Below are 15,095 nucleotides of genomic sequence, written 5' to 3'. Positions count from 1 at the left end.
TATGTCAGTTTGGGTTCACATATTATATGTCGGTTTGGGTTCACAAATGAGATGGTTAGGGTTTAGATTTTATAATTAGAACGAAATTATGTCAGTTTGGGTTCACATATTATATGTCGGTTTGGGTTCACATATGAGATGGTTAGAGTTTAGATTTTATAATTAAAACGAGATTATTTGTCGGTTTGGGTTTACAATCAAAAGCTATTTAGTTCAATATAACATGTAAAATATAAATATTACATGTTATTTTAAGAAATCACACCAAATTTTTACTCTTTCTATCTGACACTAAAAAAAAAATTGATTGTGTTTTTTTATTTTTAAAAAAATATAGGTCCTATAATATTTTCCTATAAAAAATTATTATTGTGGTATTTTTTTTATTTTACTCTGCTATCTAATAATATTACCCAAAACTTTAATAGAGGTTGTGTGAGTCGTTGACTCCATCCGCTGTTCGACAATATGTATTCTATTTCCTTTGGATAATACTCAGTCAAATTAAGCAAACATATTGACTCCGTTTCTATCCAACTGCCATAAAAAAAATGTAAAAAGCTACGAAGAATTTATGGGTATGATTTGAAACTTTTTAAAGCCAATCAATTATATATTTTCAAAAATTAAAGTTGTTAAAGATTAAGATATACATTAACTTTTAGTTTGCTCAAAACAAAAGTTTATCTAATCTTATACTATATGGATATTTGGATAATCTCTTGTCAAAAAATTTCATGTAAACCTGAAACAATAAGAAATATGGAAATGCGATCATGGATTAAAATTTCGTAAAGATACATATTGTACATACCAAACGAATCGAAAATATTTAGTTGGGATATCCATTAGTTATCCCATTACATTAGACAGTAGTAAATGTGTAAGGATTAAAAAAAATAAAAAAGAATGATACGACAAAATAAAATACTCAATCTCAACATATTTATGGATAGAGTTACTGAAAAGATTATATAACAGAGATAAACACGGAAGTGTCAAAATCATACTTACTTGTAAAAATAAAAATAAAAAAGTGTATTATTTGTTTAAAAAAAAAGTGTATTGATTATTATAAAAAAGGTGTATTGAATTGAAAAATAAAAAAAAAAGTGTATTGATTATTATAAAAAAGGTGTATTGAATTGAAAAAAAAAAAGTGTTAAAAAATACAAAAAAAAAAAAAAATCGGACTCAAAAAATGTATTTAAATACAGTTAAGAAAAAAAAAACCTCCTTTAGACACATCAATCATTCTCAATCCTTTCTCTCTCTCAATTTTTTTAATTTATTTTCTTCCTCTCATATTATTACTGTTGTTTCTTCTCTCTCTCTCTTCTCTATTAAACCCCCAGAAAAAAAAACAAAAAAAAATGAAAGAGACAAGTCCAAATTTTCTTCCTTCTTCTCTCTAATTTTATTTTTGTTGTTTCTGTGCTTTGTGGGGGGGTTTATTTGTGTTTGGTTGGTAGAGATTCTTCTCTTTTTCTCTCTTGTTCATGCTTCGTTTGTATCGGTGATCATCGTCGTCGTCGGTGTTTTGGTAACTGCACATTTTTCAGGTATTAACTCTCTCTCTCTCTCTCTCTCTCTCTCTCTTTTTTAACTCTTCACTTTTTCCCATTTTGATTTCTGGGTTTTTGATGTTTTTTCTTCGCCTATTGATTGCTTCTTTTTTGGTCTGGGTTTTTGTCTATATAAGTCTAAACCCCTTCTTCTTAAATTGGTTTCTTCTGCTCTTTTTGTTTATGTCGGCGATTACGATCATTACTGTGACTTTAAAAAAAGGTTTTAGCTTCTGATGATCGGAGCATAGTTTCGTGTTTTTTTTTTTTTACCAAGCAGCAGTTCTGTTTTTCTTTGATTTTTTTATTTTGATTTCTTCCTTGGATCAATCTTTCTTGCTTGCATGTTAATTTTTCTACACATGACTTGAGATTTCTTATGTGTTGTTCACTCTTGTTATCTTGTTGATTAACTTATAGTATATCTGATCTGTGAAGTTTTTTTATGTATTTGGTTCCAGTTTGAATATGATATTATAAATGTGAGCTGATGGGTTTGTTTTTTTTTTTTACTTTGCAAACAGATCAAAGAAAGAAGTTACTGAAATGGATATACCACACGAAGCTGAGGCTGGAGCTTGGGGAATCCTCCCTGGCTTTGGTCGTCACCATCATCCTTCCAGCGATGCTACTTTGTTCTCCAGTTCTTTACCTGTTCTTCCCCATGGAAAACGTACTAACCAAATTCCCTTAGATCTTTACATATGGGGACGTATACATATCTTCCTCTCTTTAGCTTACAAAGTTTGCTTTTTTTTGCAGTTCAAATGATTGATAACAGAGATAGTTTCTCAAGGATAGATGATACGGCTGTTTCTCGTGCAAACAAGTTTCACGAAAGTGTTGATGACGTTGAATCTCATTCCATTGGAAACCTGCTTCCTGATGAAGAAGATCTATTGACAGGGATGATGGATGAACTTGAACTGGGCGAGCTACCAGATGCTGATGATTTCGATCTTTTTGGTAGTGGAGGAGGAATGGAACTTGACACTGATTTTAGGGACAACTTGAGCATGACTGGTCCTCCAAGATTGTCCCTTTCAAGTCTTGGTGGAAACGCAATTCCGCCATTTAATATTCAAAATGGTGCTGGCACTGTTGCTGGTGAGCATCCTTACGGTGAACACCCCTCGAGAACATTGTTTGTCCGGAATATTAACAGTAATGTAGAGGACTCTGAACTCAGAACTCTCTTTGAGGTAACTTCAACTAAAATTGACCTGACACTGTTGGATTTGTTTTAACAAACTTACTCTACAGACACTGATGGGTTATGTTTTGTGTTTTTTTTTGTTTTTATGATGTGGCAGCAATACGGTGACATTAGAACGCTCTATACTACTTGTAAGCATAGGGGATTTGTCATGATATCTTATTATGACATTCGTTCTGCTCGAATGGCTATGCGGTCTTTACAGAATAAGCCTTTAAGACGGAGAAAATTGGATATTCACTTCTCAATTCCCAAGGTTTGCTAGTGGTTCTTTTTTAACACTACTGTCAACGATTCTTGTTGCAGCTCTAATTTGCTTCTATTGTACCTCTTTCCTGTGTTTCTGTAGGATAATCCATCTGAGAAGGATATGAATCAGGGGACATTAGTGGTTTTTAACCTGGATCCTTCAATTTCTAATGATGACTTGCATGGTATTTTTGGTGCACATGGCGAGATCAAAGAGGTAATAGATATCTTTCTGTATATTTTTTATGACAAACAGCGTATTTGATACTGTGGAGCTGGTTTGAAAGAAAGAAAAACATCCATTTTAAGTACTGTTTTTTTTCCTCCTGAAAACCAGATAAGAGAAACACCACATAAGAGGCATCACAAATTCGTCGAGTTTTATGATGTTCGAGGTGCTGAAGCAGCATTGAAGGCATTAAACAGGTGTGAGATTGCAGGAAAACGTATAAAGGTTGAACCTAGTCGCCCTGGTGGAGCTCGTCGAAGGTTTGTATCTTTCTTGGATCTGTTACATACAATAATTAATGCCATTATATTTATTACGTCTGACCATTTATTATTTGCTCTACTAGCCTGATGTTGCAACTTAACCAAGAACTTGAAAACGATGATTTGCATTACCTACCTATGATTGGTTCACCCATGGCGAACTCTCCTCCAAGTGAGTATATTTGTATATGCTTCTCTTTAAACAAAATTGTAATTTTGACATCCTCAAAGGCTAAAACTGTTTGATTTGGTGGCAGGTAACTGGCTGCTGAATAGTCCTGTGGAGGGTAGTCCACTTCAAAGTGTACTTAGCAGGTCACCCGTTTTCGGGTTAAGTCCTACAAGGAACAGCCACTTGTCTGGTTTGGCGTCTGCTCTAAATTCACAAGGACCAAGCTCGAAGCTTGCACCCATTGGCAGGGCTCAAATTGGTAGCAACGTCTTCCAACAGTCATCACCTTTGTTCCAAGAGCCAAAGCTGGATAACAAGTACACCGGAAATCTCTCTCCTTCTGGTCCTTTGATCTCAAATGGAGGTGGAATTGAGACGTTGTCAGGTTCAGAGTTTCTCTGGGGAAGTCCTAATACACGCTCTGAACCTTCAAGTTCCTCGGTTTGGTCAACATCATCCACTGGGAATCCACTCTTCTCAGCTCGGGTAGACCGATCTGTTCCATTTCCGCATCAGCATCAGAATCAAAGTCGTAGTCATCATCACTTCCATGTTGGGTCTGCACCATCTGGTGTTCCTCTAGAAAAGCATTTTGGATTCGTCCCAGAGTCTTCAAAGGACACTTTATTCATGAACAGTGTTGGTCTTCAAGGAATGAGTGGAATGGGTCTCAACGGTGGAAGTTTCCCGTCAAAAATGACAAATAATGGGATCATGAACCCTGGAAGCATGGCTGAAAACGGGTTTTCAAGTTACAGAATGATGTCTTCACCGAGATTCTCCCCCATGTTCTTAAGCAGCGGTCTAAACCCAGGACGGGTCACCTCTGGCTTTGACGGTTTGTATGAAAATGGAAGGCCTCGTAGAGTCGAGAACAATTCGATCCAAGTTGAAAGCAGGAAACAGTTTCAACTTGATTTGGAAAAAATTCTTAAAGGAGAGGATTCTCGAACCACCTTGATGATTAAAAACATTCCAAACAAGTAAGCTTTTCTTTTCTTTATTGTTACTTATACGGTACAGCCTGATTCCTAATTGAGTTTCTTTCATGATGTTATCAACAGATACACCTCAAAGATGTTGTTAGCTGCGATTGATGAGAAGAACCAAGGGACTTACAACTTTCTCTATTTGCCCATTGATTTTAAGGTAAAGATTCATTAGGAATTCGAAGTTACAAATTCACTTAACTGATACTACAACGCACGGTTAATAACTGTTTGGTTTGCAGAACAAATGCAATGTTGGCTATGCATTCATCAATATGCTCTCTCCAGAACTCATCATTCCATTTTATGAGGTATCCTTTGTCTCTCCAATTTTCAATTAATAGTTAAGATCACTTGGATTACGAATTAACAGAAACATCCATTTTTGCAGGCTTTTAACGGGAAGAAGTGGGAGAAGTTTAACAGTGAGAAAGTAGCTTCACTAGCATATGCTCGGATACAAGGAAAATCTGCCCTTATAGCCCATTTTCAGAACTCAAGCTTGATGAATGAAGATATGCGTTGTCGTCCTATTATCTTCGACACCCCTAACAATCCAGACACTGTTGAACAGGTAAAAACATCACTCTTTGATCTGAAACAACTACAATCCAGATGATCCTGAAGGATGTTAATACTGCCTGCATTGTGGTTAGATATGATCTTAAGACTTGTTATGGTGTTTTTGTTTTTGTCTTTTATAGGTTGTTGATGAGGAAATTAAGAATGTGGATCTCCTTGACTCTCAGCTCGATGATGATGGCAGAGAGAGAAGCTGACATAAGAGTTAAAGAGGACTTTGAGTGTTGTAATATGGCTGTTTTTTTTTCCTAAGTACTAATTTTAACCGTACATATTGGTGAAAAGGCAGAGTTAACTGACGCTGATGCAGCACCCTGCAGAGTGTGTTTTCGATTTGCAGGTTTGAAAATGCTGCCTGCAGCTGTCGGAGAGTATTTACTCTGTTTTCGTTTCTTTCTTCATGTTTTTTTTTGGTTCCATGGAGTATATGTAAAAAGGAAAAAACCATGAATACTCGGTTTTATGTGGGTATTATGTTGTAACTCTTGTTACTTCTATTATAAGCTTTGGCAATTTGTACAGTAACAAAAAAAAGAGTACTCTCAAATCTTTTGTATTTTTCTAGATTTTTTTTTTCTTTTTCCTTCAGTCTTGTGTATTTTTTTTATTGGGTCCTATTGGTAATGTATCCAAAATTGTACAGAAAAACTGTAAGCTAGAACCGTAAGATGTTACGGAATAGTGCAAAACTGTAAGAAAAAGATGTTCATGAAAGCCATGGGCGGACCTAGGGTAGAAGCATGTGGGTCAATTGACCCTGGTGAAATTTTAAGTTTAGTTGAATTTTTAGGAAAAAAATCAAATTGACCCTGATAAAATAGCAGAATTGATCCTTATAAAAAAATTGATAACACAATTGACCTCTTAAATTATATTTTGACTCTGATGAATTGAATGCCTAGCTCCGCCACTGATGAAAGTTGTATCAAAAATCTGAGAATAAAGATTTTAATAAAGCTTTTGTGATTGGTAAAAAATCAAAGTTGTACAACTTTGTACTGTTTTAATTGTGTTCACCAATCAAAGCCATTGATAAAAAAAGTCTAAGTCTTATCAATATAATAACAAAAAAACAAGGATATAGCAAAAAAATAAAAGAACGTACATGAAAGGCTGAAATCAAAGAACATGATTGAAAGGTTGAAACTGAAGGACTTATGTCGGCATCAAAAACTGGCTTATCACTCGAATATTTTTCGTAGAAAAGAGAAGTTTCAAACCCAAAGTAAAAATAATCAATTGAGTTATGACAGTATTTTTGTATTAATTAATTGTAAACTTTAAATAAGTGTTTATAAAATATATATTTAAAACACAAAAATAATTAAGATTATCTTTGATCGACATGAATTTTTGTGCCATGAACTAGATATGTTAAAGCTGACATGGAATCATCCTATTCCTAGGTGCAGTGGATTTGCATTTGAGTTGATTCCAACGGTGGAGATTCAAAGATTCTTTGTTTGATAGTGAAGGACTCTCGTTTTCCAGTCACGTGTACACTAGGCTCCACTTTTAAAAGCATTTTGCCACGAAATCCACACGTCCCACGTAACCATCATATTTAACAGAACCATTACTCCGTCATCCTTCCACACACCACACCACACCACACACCATCGTGCTACTAAACAATACATATGGCGAGTCTCTGTCTCTCATCGTCCCGAGTAGTCTCTCTCCACCACCAGAAATCTTTTCTCTCTTTAAAAGTACTCCGGCCTCGTTCATCAGGTCTCTCCGCCGGTATAGGTCACGCTACTACGGGTTCTGTTTCCTTCAATCCGTTAAGGTATATATGTATAGAGATCTCACCAGAAGAAACACGCGGTTTCAAAACTCTCAAACAGTATAGCTTTTAAATTGTTACGAGTCGTTTTTGTGTTAGGTTGTTGGCTGATCGTCATCGAATCAGAACCGCTACGGTGTCAACAAGGGTTGAGAAACGGCAAAAGAGAGGATCGAGCTTGGTGTGTTATGCTTCTCCGGTTTCTGTCTATAATCTACAATGGATCTCAGCTATTTCTTGCATGTATGAGATGACCTCTTTCTCTCTCATTTACTTTCTTAACACATATATAAAGCTGGTGTAAAAATGTAATGATGTGTTACATGTTACATTGAAGAGAATTGCAATGGATGATTGTGTAGTTTCCTCTGTTTCATATATAATTAATTAATGTCAGAACTATAACAAAGATTATTCTAATCATGGTGTTAATTTCTTTTATATATATAGTGCGTTGATTCTTGCAAGGGGTACTGGTATCCAAAAGTCTGTTGTTGTTCCACTATTCGCTCTACACACACCATCGAGCATTGTCGCTTGGATTAAGTAAGCCTTTTAATGCTTGTTGCTTTTTGTTATGCAGTTTCTCTTTTTGTTTTGTTATTATTCTATACGTACGTGAGAGAACTTGGCATATGCTCTCACAGCCATCTTGAAGTTATTGATTTAAACTTCTGAAACTAATTTGTAGGGGAGAATATGGCGTTTGGGCAGCATTCATCGCGCTTATTGTTCGACTGTTCTTAACTTTTCCAAGTTCGTATCCGTCTTTAAGTAGGTTCGGTTACAGGCTATGAAATTATGGTAAGTCTTATAAAACGCCTTTGTTTATAGGTGAACTTGAGCTGCCGTTCATTGCATTACTCTTGGTGATTGTGGCGCCACATCAAGTTATGAGCATAAGGTTAGAATCATCTCTTAAAGAATATAACGTTTTGTTGTGATCATCATCAAGGTTATATTTAATCTGAGATTGATTAATAATTTTTTTTTTTTGATTGATTAATAACTTGCAGAGGGAGGCAAGAAGGAGCAATCATATCATTAGCAATCTCTTGTTTTCTGGCTTTCCAACATTTCTCAAAAGCAGGCAGCTTGGAGAAAGCATATGAGAAGAGTTCAGTTATTGCCACTGTAGCCATTATTGGTGTCACAGTCGTATCCCTTCTTTTCTTGTTATAAACTTAATTAGCTCGTCCGTAAAAAAATCTCTGTACCAATGTGCTGTAAATGCTGATACATTGATGTGATGCTTTGGTCTTTACTATTTTTTTTTCAAAGAAACGTAATATCAAAATAAACCAATTGGACCGGTGCTCTAGCACCGATTACTATTTATTTTGTAATTTTTATTTAAATTGGTATATATATGATTATTTTATTTGTTAAAATTTTTTTTTTTGCTCAAACACTATACCATGAAATCATATGTTGAATATAACTTATGAAAATAACATCTATTTTATAAGATCTATTTTAGTAGATCTAGATTTTGACCCGCGGTAAACTGCAGTTTAAGTTATTTGATAAAAATATTAATTTATGTTTGTTAATTTTATTTGATTTGTTTAGTTTTTCAAATTATATATTGTATTTTGTTTGTTAATTATATGACTTAAACTACACTATACCGCATATTAATTATTTTGTTACAGTATTAATTAATCAATTTAATTAGATAAGTCTATTAATCTAATATTCATATTGTTAACAAAATAATGAATTGATATTTTATCCATGTAGCACCGAATTAATGACATTTTAAGTTTCTATTAATATTTACTCAAACATGTCTACCCATATAACTCGTCGTGTGATATTTTAATTCGTTGTATACCACATAAAAACTTCATAAAAATCTAAATATATTTTTAAAATTTAAAATGTTTTAATAAAGTTTTTTTTTTAGAAATTGAACTACTTATAATATTTGAACTTCTTATAAAGTTTAAATATTATTAATATCTTAAACAGTTATAAAAATTAAATGTTTTAATAATTGAAATATTAATAATTTTTAAAGTTTTTAAAAAGTTCACAAAATAATGAGATGATATTTTACCCGTGTAGAACAAAATTAATGACAATTTATTTTTTATTAATATCAACTCAAACATGTCCTGCCATATAACCCATCATGTGATATTTTAATTCGTATATATTATTAAAATTTAAAATGTTTGAATAAATTTTATTATTTTAGAAATTGAAATACTTATAATATTTAAACTTCTTATAAATTTAGATATTATTCATATCTTAAACATTTTATAAAAAGATAAATTTTTTAATAATTGAAATATTAATAATCTTTAAAAATTTTAAAAAGTTATAAATTTGAATTTTTTAAGTTATTAAAAGTTGAAATTCTTTAAAATAAAGAACCATAATAAAATGCATACAATTTTTAATTTCAATGCCTGATAAATCAAGGTTTCTGCTCATTCGTATTCAAAATCATTTTGGTCTCTTTTTATTAATATGACTTTGAATCTTTGCCTAGGTTTCTTAGGTGATGCAGGACATTTTGTATATTTTTTTTATTCATCAGTTGAGCAATATATGTCTGTTTTAAAAAATTTAAATTACATCATATGTAGAAAAAATCATAAATTTTATTAACTAAATATATTAGATAAAAAAATTAAAATAATTTAAACATAAAATAAAATAAATGTGAAAGAAGAATCTACATATTTTTGTTTTAATTCGGTTGAGAGAATTTCTTATCTTTTAAATGTTACCTATAATTGATTTATATGTTACTATAATTAACTAAATCCATACTATCTTTACTTACCAAAAATCAGACTAACCCGTATATTATAATACATCTATGTTACAAGTTTATAACAAAAAAATCATAAATATATCTATTATATAGTCTACAAAAAAATGTTGTGTACTTCGGTTTTATTATATAAGGATGATTTTTAAAACAATTCATGGGATATTAAAATATTTTGCCATGTTCTGTTGAATTGAATTGGGATATTTTAAAGGTGACGTGGAATCCTACATTGGATTTGATACCAAACAACGGTGGAGATTTCAGATTCTTTGAAGTATTTGCCGCGAAATCTACACCGTCCATGTAACGATCATGTATTAAAACGATTATTAATATTTAATGGAATGATCACTCCGTCATTTTTCCACCACCGTGTTACTACTTAGGTGTTGACTGGTTTTCCGCAAACGTTGCGTTTGCGGATAGTAGCGATTGCTAGCGATTAGAACCAATCACACAAACTGCTCCTAATCGCTTCCAACTACTTCAAACCACTAAATTCTAAAAGCTGTTTCCCGCAACCGTTTGTGGTTGCGGGCGATTGCGGTTCGAATATATATATATATATATTTTTTTTGCGTAAAAACTTTAAATAATGATAATGAATTTTTTTTGTTATATCTTCTGTCTAACCATTTTACTCATTAAAGATGGAAAAAATGAAGTACGGATACGATTGTAGAGATTATAAAATAAACAATTAGAAGAAAATAATATTCCAATTAACAATAACCTGGAAAACTTGATGTAAATTTAATGGCATATCGTACATAAGTTCAAAAAAATCTAAATAAATATAATATTTCGTTAGAAATTTAAGAAAATAAGATTATTTGTGAAAAATATTAAAACAAATCACCAGTGACTCTTTTCAACTCTCATTGACTATTCCTATCGATGCAACTACTAACCCACGATCTAAGAGAAAAGAGAAAAGAGAAAAGATCTATGATCTAAAGCATATGTTTTGTCATTTATCAAATTACTTGATTAAATTTTTGGTAAAAAGCCAAATGTATAAAGAAATAAGTATTTCAATATAAAATTTATTTGTTTTTTGAATAATTATTTTAATATTTTTTAGTAAATTTTAATTATAAATCAAGTTTAATAAAAAATTTGGTGTTTTTAAACATTTATATATTATATATTATATTTTATTATGTTCTAACCGCTATTGCACCCGCTGGTCAACCAATTGTAAACCTCCCGCAAACACACCAATTTTAAACCGCTAAACCAATTGTTCAAAACGATTAATACGGCTTCAAACCACAATCGCCAGCTTCTGCAATCTCCTGCAACCGCAACGTTTGAACGCACTGAGGCCCTTACTAAACAAATACAATGGCGAGTCTCTGTCTCTCATCGTCCTGGATCGTCTCTCTCCACCACCACAAACCCTGTCTCTCTCTAAAACTCCGGCGGCCTCGCATTTCGAATCTCTCCGGTCTAAGTCACAGTGCGATTGATGTTTCCTTCAATCCGCTAAGGTATATATATAGATACTCTAACAACACGCGATTTCAAATTCTCAAACACTTGGGATTTGGTTTTTGTTTGATTCGTTTTGGTTGGTAGGTTATCGTCTGATCGTCAGCGAACGGCTTCAGTGTCGGCCAAGGTTGAGAAGCGGCGGAAGAGAGGATCGAGTGTGGTTTGTTATGCCGCTCCGATGTTGTCTGTTCATAATCTACAATGGATCTCCACAATTTCTTGCGTGTATGATTGATCTCTCACTCTCATCGAACTGTTGAAAAATGCTGATCTGTGAATTTCCTTAGAAGTTTTAGCTCCATTTCGGATGTTGTAGCATTTTCATGAATTCCAGCTTGTGTTATACTTGTTTTCACTGTCTTGGAATCATGTGCGGAAGTGAAATTAGGATAGATGATTGTGCAAGTTCGATGTTATTATACTGAATGGTGTTTTATTTTTGTAGTGCATTGATGCTTACAAGGGGTACTGGTATTCATAAGTCCTTTGTTGTTCCACTATTCGCTCTACAAGCACCTGTGGGCATTGTCTCCTGGATGAAGTAAGCTTTTTCTTCATGGCTGGCTTTATGATACCTTGCCATTCACCAATTCTTGTGGATTTTGTTCCGTTCTTTTCCGTTATGATGGATGAGAGAACTTGGCATGATCATATAGCCCATCTTGAAGTCATTAAACTTAAAAATCCTGCTTCTGATTTGCAGGGGTGAGTATGGCATCTGGGCAGCATTCCTGGCGCTTCTTACTCGACTGTTCTTCTCTTTCCCAGGTTTGTATTTGTCTTCAAGTAGGTTAGGTTATAAGCTATCGAATTCCAGTACTGGATTTTTCTGTTCAACTGCCATTTACATGCCTTTGTTTGTAATTCTTAAAAATGCCTTGTTTATAGGTGAACTTGAGCTGCCATTTATAGCATTACTCTTGGTGATTGTGGCGCCATATCAAGTTATGAGCATAAGGTTAGAGTCTTACGAATGTTAATGTCTTGTGATCAAGGTTTTCTCTTTCATTAGTCGAACTTATTGAATTCATATACATGCAGAGGGAAACAAGAAGGGGCTATCCTTTCTTTAGCGATCTCTTGTTTTCTGGCTTTCCAGCATTTCTCACGAGCAGGCAGCTTGCAGAAAGCATTTGATCAGAATTCAGTTCTTGCCACTGTAGCAATAATTGGTGTCACAGTTGTATCGATCCTTTTCTTGATATAACTATGCTCCTTGACAAAAGGAATCATCTGTAGAAATCACTGTAACAATGTGTATGAAGACACAAGAGATAATGTCCTGTTTTATTTGCTCCATTTCAGTACTCAATTCAAACGTGCTTTCATTTATCCGCTCGTTATGATATGCTTTGTATTTGGAACTATATGCTGCTAACAGATTGAAATTTTACTCGCGTATGATTTCACACGGAACTGGATCAAAAATGTGTACTTATAAGATCATGAGTCGGAAAGTGCATATAAAGGATATTTTCATCCTTGTAGAAACTGTTTGGAAATGCTGCAGGTATCATGGAGCTTGTCTGTCATTGTCGCTGTGCCTACATGTTTTGGAATGCTGCAGGTAAGTAGCTACTTGAAGTAGCTTTCATATTATTTTCTGTTATATCTTTGTACAATTAATCATGTCTGACATTGCTTTTGTATTTTTTAACCGTTCCCTAAGTATTTTATTTTCTAAAACTGTGGAGAGTTACATTATGCTTAATGTGTCTACAAGAATGTATATATCCTAAGCCCTTTGATTTTGTAATATCTCCTACTAAATAAATATACTTTCAGTGATGAACTATAGCAATACAACAAATGGTGAGAGTAAGGTCTTGGATTCAAATCTTCTTGCTGATCACGGCTGCTTTCTCAAACTCCATATATCGTGATGGTAGGTATGGATAACGCGCCTCATAATTCGCAGAGAATGATTAAACCCTGAAACCGTTTAAAGATAATTTTCCCTGAGCAGTGGCATTAGTATCCCAACTGCTGTAAAGATTGAGAGAAGGCTATGTGACACATGTGTTGCTGAACTTGGAAGCCCTGTTGGCTCTGCCACGCCGAATGGTGGTCCAGGAGCAGTTGTGCCTGTAGTTGGAGTTGTTATAGGGGGTGGGTATGTAGATGATGGTGGGGAATTAAAATCTGGTGGACTCATTTGACTTGGTGGGCTTGTGCTGCATTTGGTAAAAAAAAAATTACTGTTATTTTTTCACTTTTTGGCAGGGTAAGGCGCTAGTTTAGTTGAAGGAGAAACATACCTGACTGTTCCTGATGATGATGAGAAGTGACAGCTTCCTTTACCTGGAGCAGTATAACAGCAGAGATGAATACCAAGTCTCATATTTATCTTTAGTATAATAGGCGAAAATTTACACATTAGAATCATATGGTGGGATAGTATTCTTAGGTTCATGAACTGATTCTAGATACTCAAAACAATCTATCAGTTGTGGAGGTCTCAAGTAGCTCATACACCCCATGGAGGTAACAAAGACAAAGGAAACATGGATGCTGTGCAGGTAACTTAATTCTAGTTTCCTGTCTCTTATGATTAAAATCTTTGTAGACTTGTGCATAAAAAATTCTAATATGTCTTACTTGGATCTGTACTGGTAAGTTGGGCTGCCCCTCCAAAATTGCAGCTGTCTGAACCAGGATGCTTCTGGTAATAACTATTGAAAGCAAAGGAAGCATGATCACGAATAGTGTTAGGCTCGTAACAGGCTGCACCTTGTTGGATCTGGCCACAATCAGCTCCTCCATACCCACATGCGTAATCCAAAGCCACCTGTAATGATGTTGGCGAAGCATTTGCTTTCGCTATACACCACTGGCCACTTCCCCCTGCACCAGTGTCACCACCACCACCACCACCACCAGTTGCACCACCACCTCCTGCACCGGTGTCACCTCCTCCTCCGCCACCAGGTGCACCACCACCATAACCGCCGCCACCTCCTCCACCTGCACCAGTGTCACCACCTCCACCAGGTGCATTACCACCACCGTAACCACCACCAACATCACCACCACCACCTGGAGGTGAGGTGCCATCAAGTGGCGGGTAACCACCGGTTGGTGTGGTACCATCAAGTGGTGGATAACCTCCAGTTGGTGTAGTTGTTGGTGTAGTTGGACCTGGGAATGTTGAGGTAGGCGGTGATGGCTGGGTTATGGTTGGTGTGGTGGTGCTACCACCGGGAGCTGTAGGATTAACAACTGGTATATCACCTTGTCCTCCCTGACCCTGAGCTATAACATCTAGAGCTGAAACCAATCATCAAAAAAATCAGGTCAGTTCGTTGTATCCTTTCATAACAAAATATTTCAGAATTTGCAGGAAAATTAAACAAAGCTTATTCACTGTTCTAATAATGTATTAGACGCAGAGAGATTACGTGAAGTGATTAGAAGACATAGAAGCATGATGGAGAAACATCGAGAAGTTATACGGTGAGTCATTTTGTTTCCGTTATCCGTGTAGTTGAAAAGCTTTTGAGAGAAAAAGAGAGATATAGTCTTCAGGTAGTTCTTTGGATTTGATAGAGGAAAGAAAGAATGGTTGCGAAGAAGTTCCGTCTCAGGTGATAGATATATGTTATTATAAAGATGAAGAGAAAAGAGAATCATAGAATCAAAGATTTCTTGGGATGGGAGAGAGAAGGGATGCGAAGACATGTAGGAGAGAATATAAGAAAACTTGAGAAAGGAGAAACTAGGAAGCTAGAAGAATCGGCAAGCAAAGAGAAAACA

The 15,095-nt window shown here is 34.7% G+C and overlaps 4 protein-coding genes across 4 annotated transcripts; 3 read left to right on the top strand and 1 right to left on the bottom strand.

Annotated features, from left to right (window-relative positions):
• Positions 1,372–5,790, top strand: LOC104776974 (protein MEI2-like 5). Its single transcript, XM_010462417.2, has 12 exons — positions 1,372–1,562; positions 2,090–2,238; positions 2,328–2,767; positions 2,879–3,037; positions 3,131–3,247; positions 3,368–3,519; positions 3,606–3,694; positions 3,780–4,677; positions 4,759–4,843; positions 4,926–4,994; positions 5,075–5,257; positions 5,388–5,790. Exons 2-12 carry the CDS (start codon positions 2,112–2,114, stop codon positions 5,460–5,462), a joined length of 2,394 nt encoding a protein of 797 aa, XP_010460719.1. The 5' UTR covers positions 1,372–1,562; positions 2,090–2,111; the 3' UTR covers positions 5,463–5,790.
• On the top strand, positions 6,845–8,355 carry LOC104741530 (cold-regulated 413 inner membrane protein 1, chloroplastic-like). Its single transcript, XM_010462416.2, has 6 exons — positions 6,845–7,057; positions 7,154–7,297; positions 7,505–7,600; positions 7,746–7,810; positions 7,889–7,958; positions 8,071–8,355. The coding sequence occupies exons 1-6, from the start codon at positions 6,906–6,908 to the stop codon at positions 8,234–8,236; spliced, it is 693 nt and encodes a 230-aa protein (XP_010460718.1). The 5' UTR covers positions 6,845–6,905; the 3' UTR covers positions 8,237–8,355.
• Positions 11,117–12,674, top strand: LOC104741529 (cold-regulated 413 inner membrane protein 2, chloroplastic). The gene is made up of 6 exons (XM_010462415.1): positions 11,117–11,338; positions 11,427–11,567; positions 11,788–11,883; positions 12,046–12,110; positions 12,231–12,300; positions 12,384–12,674. The coding sequence occupies exons 1-6, from the start codon at positions 11,193–11,195 to the stop codon at positions 12,547–12,549; spliced, it is 684 nt and encodes a 227-aa protein (XP_010460717.1). The 5' UTR covers positions 11,117–11,192; the 3' UTR covers positions 12,550–12,674.
• On the bottom strand, positions 12,902–15,066 carry LOC104741528 (uncharacterized PE-PGRS family protein PE_PGRS36). Its single transcript, XM_010462414.2, has 4 exons — positions 14,741–15,066; positions 13,941–14,609; positions 13,601–13,643; positions 12,902–13,516 (listed from the first exon to the last, which is right to left on the bottom strand). Exons 1-4 carry the CDS (start codon positions 15,018–15,020, stop codon positions 13,285–13,287), a joined length of 1,224 nt encoding a protein of 407 aa, XP_010460716.1. The 5' UTR covers positions 15,021–15,066; the 3' UTR covers positions 12,902–13,284.

This window comes from Camelina sativa, chromosome 14 (assembly GCF_000633955.1).
Source record: "Camelina sativa cultivar DH55 chromosome 14, Cs, whole genome shotgun sequence".
NCBI classification, from domain to species: Eukaryota; Viridiplantae; Streptophyta; class Magnoliopsida; order Brassicales; family Brassicaceae; genus Camelina; species Camelina sativa.
This window is presented reverse-complemented; position numbering and strand designations above follow the sequence as displayed.

What these genes read in the sequence shown, in the direction of transcription:
- LOC104776974 (XM_010462417.2), top strand. Translation starts at nt 2,112, where the DNA reads ATGGATATACCACACGAAGCTGAGGCTGGAGCTTGGGGAATCCTCCCT. An exon ending in TTCACTTCTCAATTCCCAAG is followed by an intron (nt 3,038 to 3,130) that starts GTTTGCTAGTGG and finishes GTGTTTCTGTAG; the next exon opens with GATAATCCATCTGAGAAGGA. An exon ending in ATTAAAAACATTCCAAACAA is followed by an intron (nt 4,678 to 4,758) that starts GTAAGCTTTTCT and finishes TGTTATCAACAG; the next exon opens with ATACACCTCAAAGATGTTGT.
- LOC104741530 (XM_010462416.2), top strand. Translation starts at nt 6,906, where the DNA reads ATGGCGAGTCTCTGTCTCTCATCGTCCCGAGTAGTCTCTCTCCACCAC. An exon ending in AGCATTGTCGCTTGGATTAA is followed by an intron (nt 7,601 to 7,745) that starts GTAAGCCTTTTA and finishes ACTAATTTGTAG; the next exon opens with GGGAGAATATGGCGTTTGGG. An exon ending in ACTGTTCTTAACTTTTCCAA is followed by an intron (nt 7,811 to 7,888) that starts GTTCGTATCCGT and finishes CTTTGTTTATAG; the next exon opens with GTGAACTTGAGCTGCCGTTC.
- LOC104741529 (XM_010462415.1), top strand. Translation starts at nt 11,193, where the DNA reads ATGGCGAGTCTCTGTCTCTCATCGTCCTGGATCGTCTCTCTCCACCAC. An exon ending in GGCATTGTCTCCTGGATGAA is followed by an intron (nt 11,884 to 12,045) that starts GTAAGCTTTTTC and finishes TCTGATTTGCAG; the next exon opens with GGGTGAGTATGGCATCTGGG. An exon ending in TATCAAGTTATGAGCATAAG is followed by an intron (nt 12,301 to 12,383) that starts GTTAGAGTCTTA and finishes ATATACATGCAG; the next exon opens with AGGGAAACAAGAAGGGGCTA.
- LOC104741528 (XM_010462414.2), bottom strand. Translation starts at nt 15,020, where the DNA reads ATGTCTTCGCATCCCTTCTCTCTCCCATCCCAAGAAATCTTTGATTCT. An exon ending in ATGTCTTCTAATCACTTCAC is followed by an intron (nt 14,610 to 14,740) that starts GTAATCTCTCTG and finishes GATTGGTTTCAG; the next exon opens with CTCTAGATGTTATAGCTCAG. An exon ending in ACTTACCAGTACAGATCCAA is followed by an intron (nt 13,644 to 13,940) that starts GTAAGACATATT and finishes ATACTGCTCCAG; the next exon opens with GTAAAGGAAGCTGTCACTTC.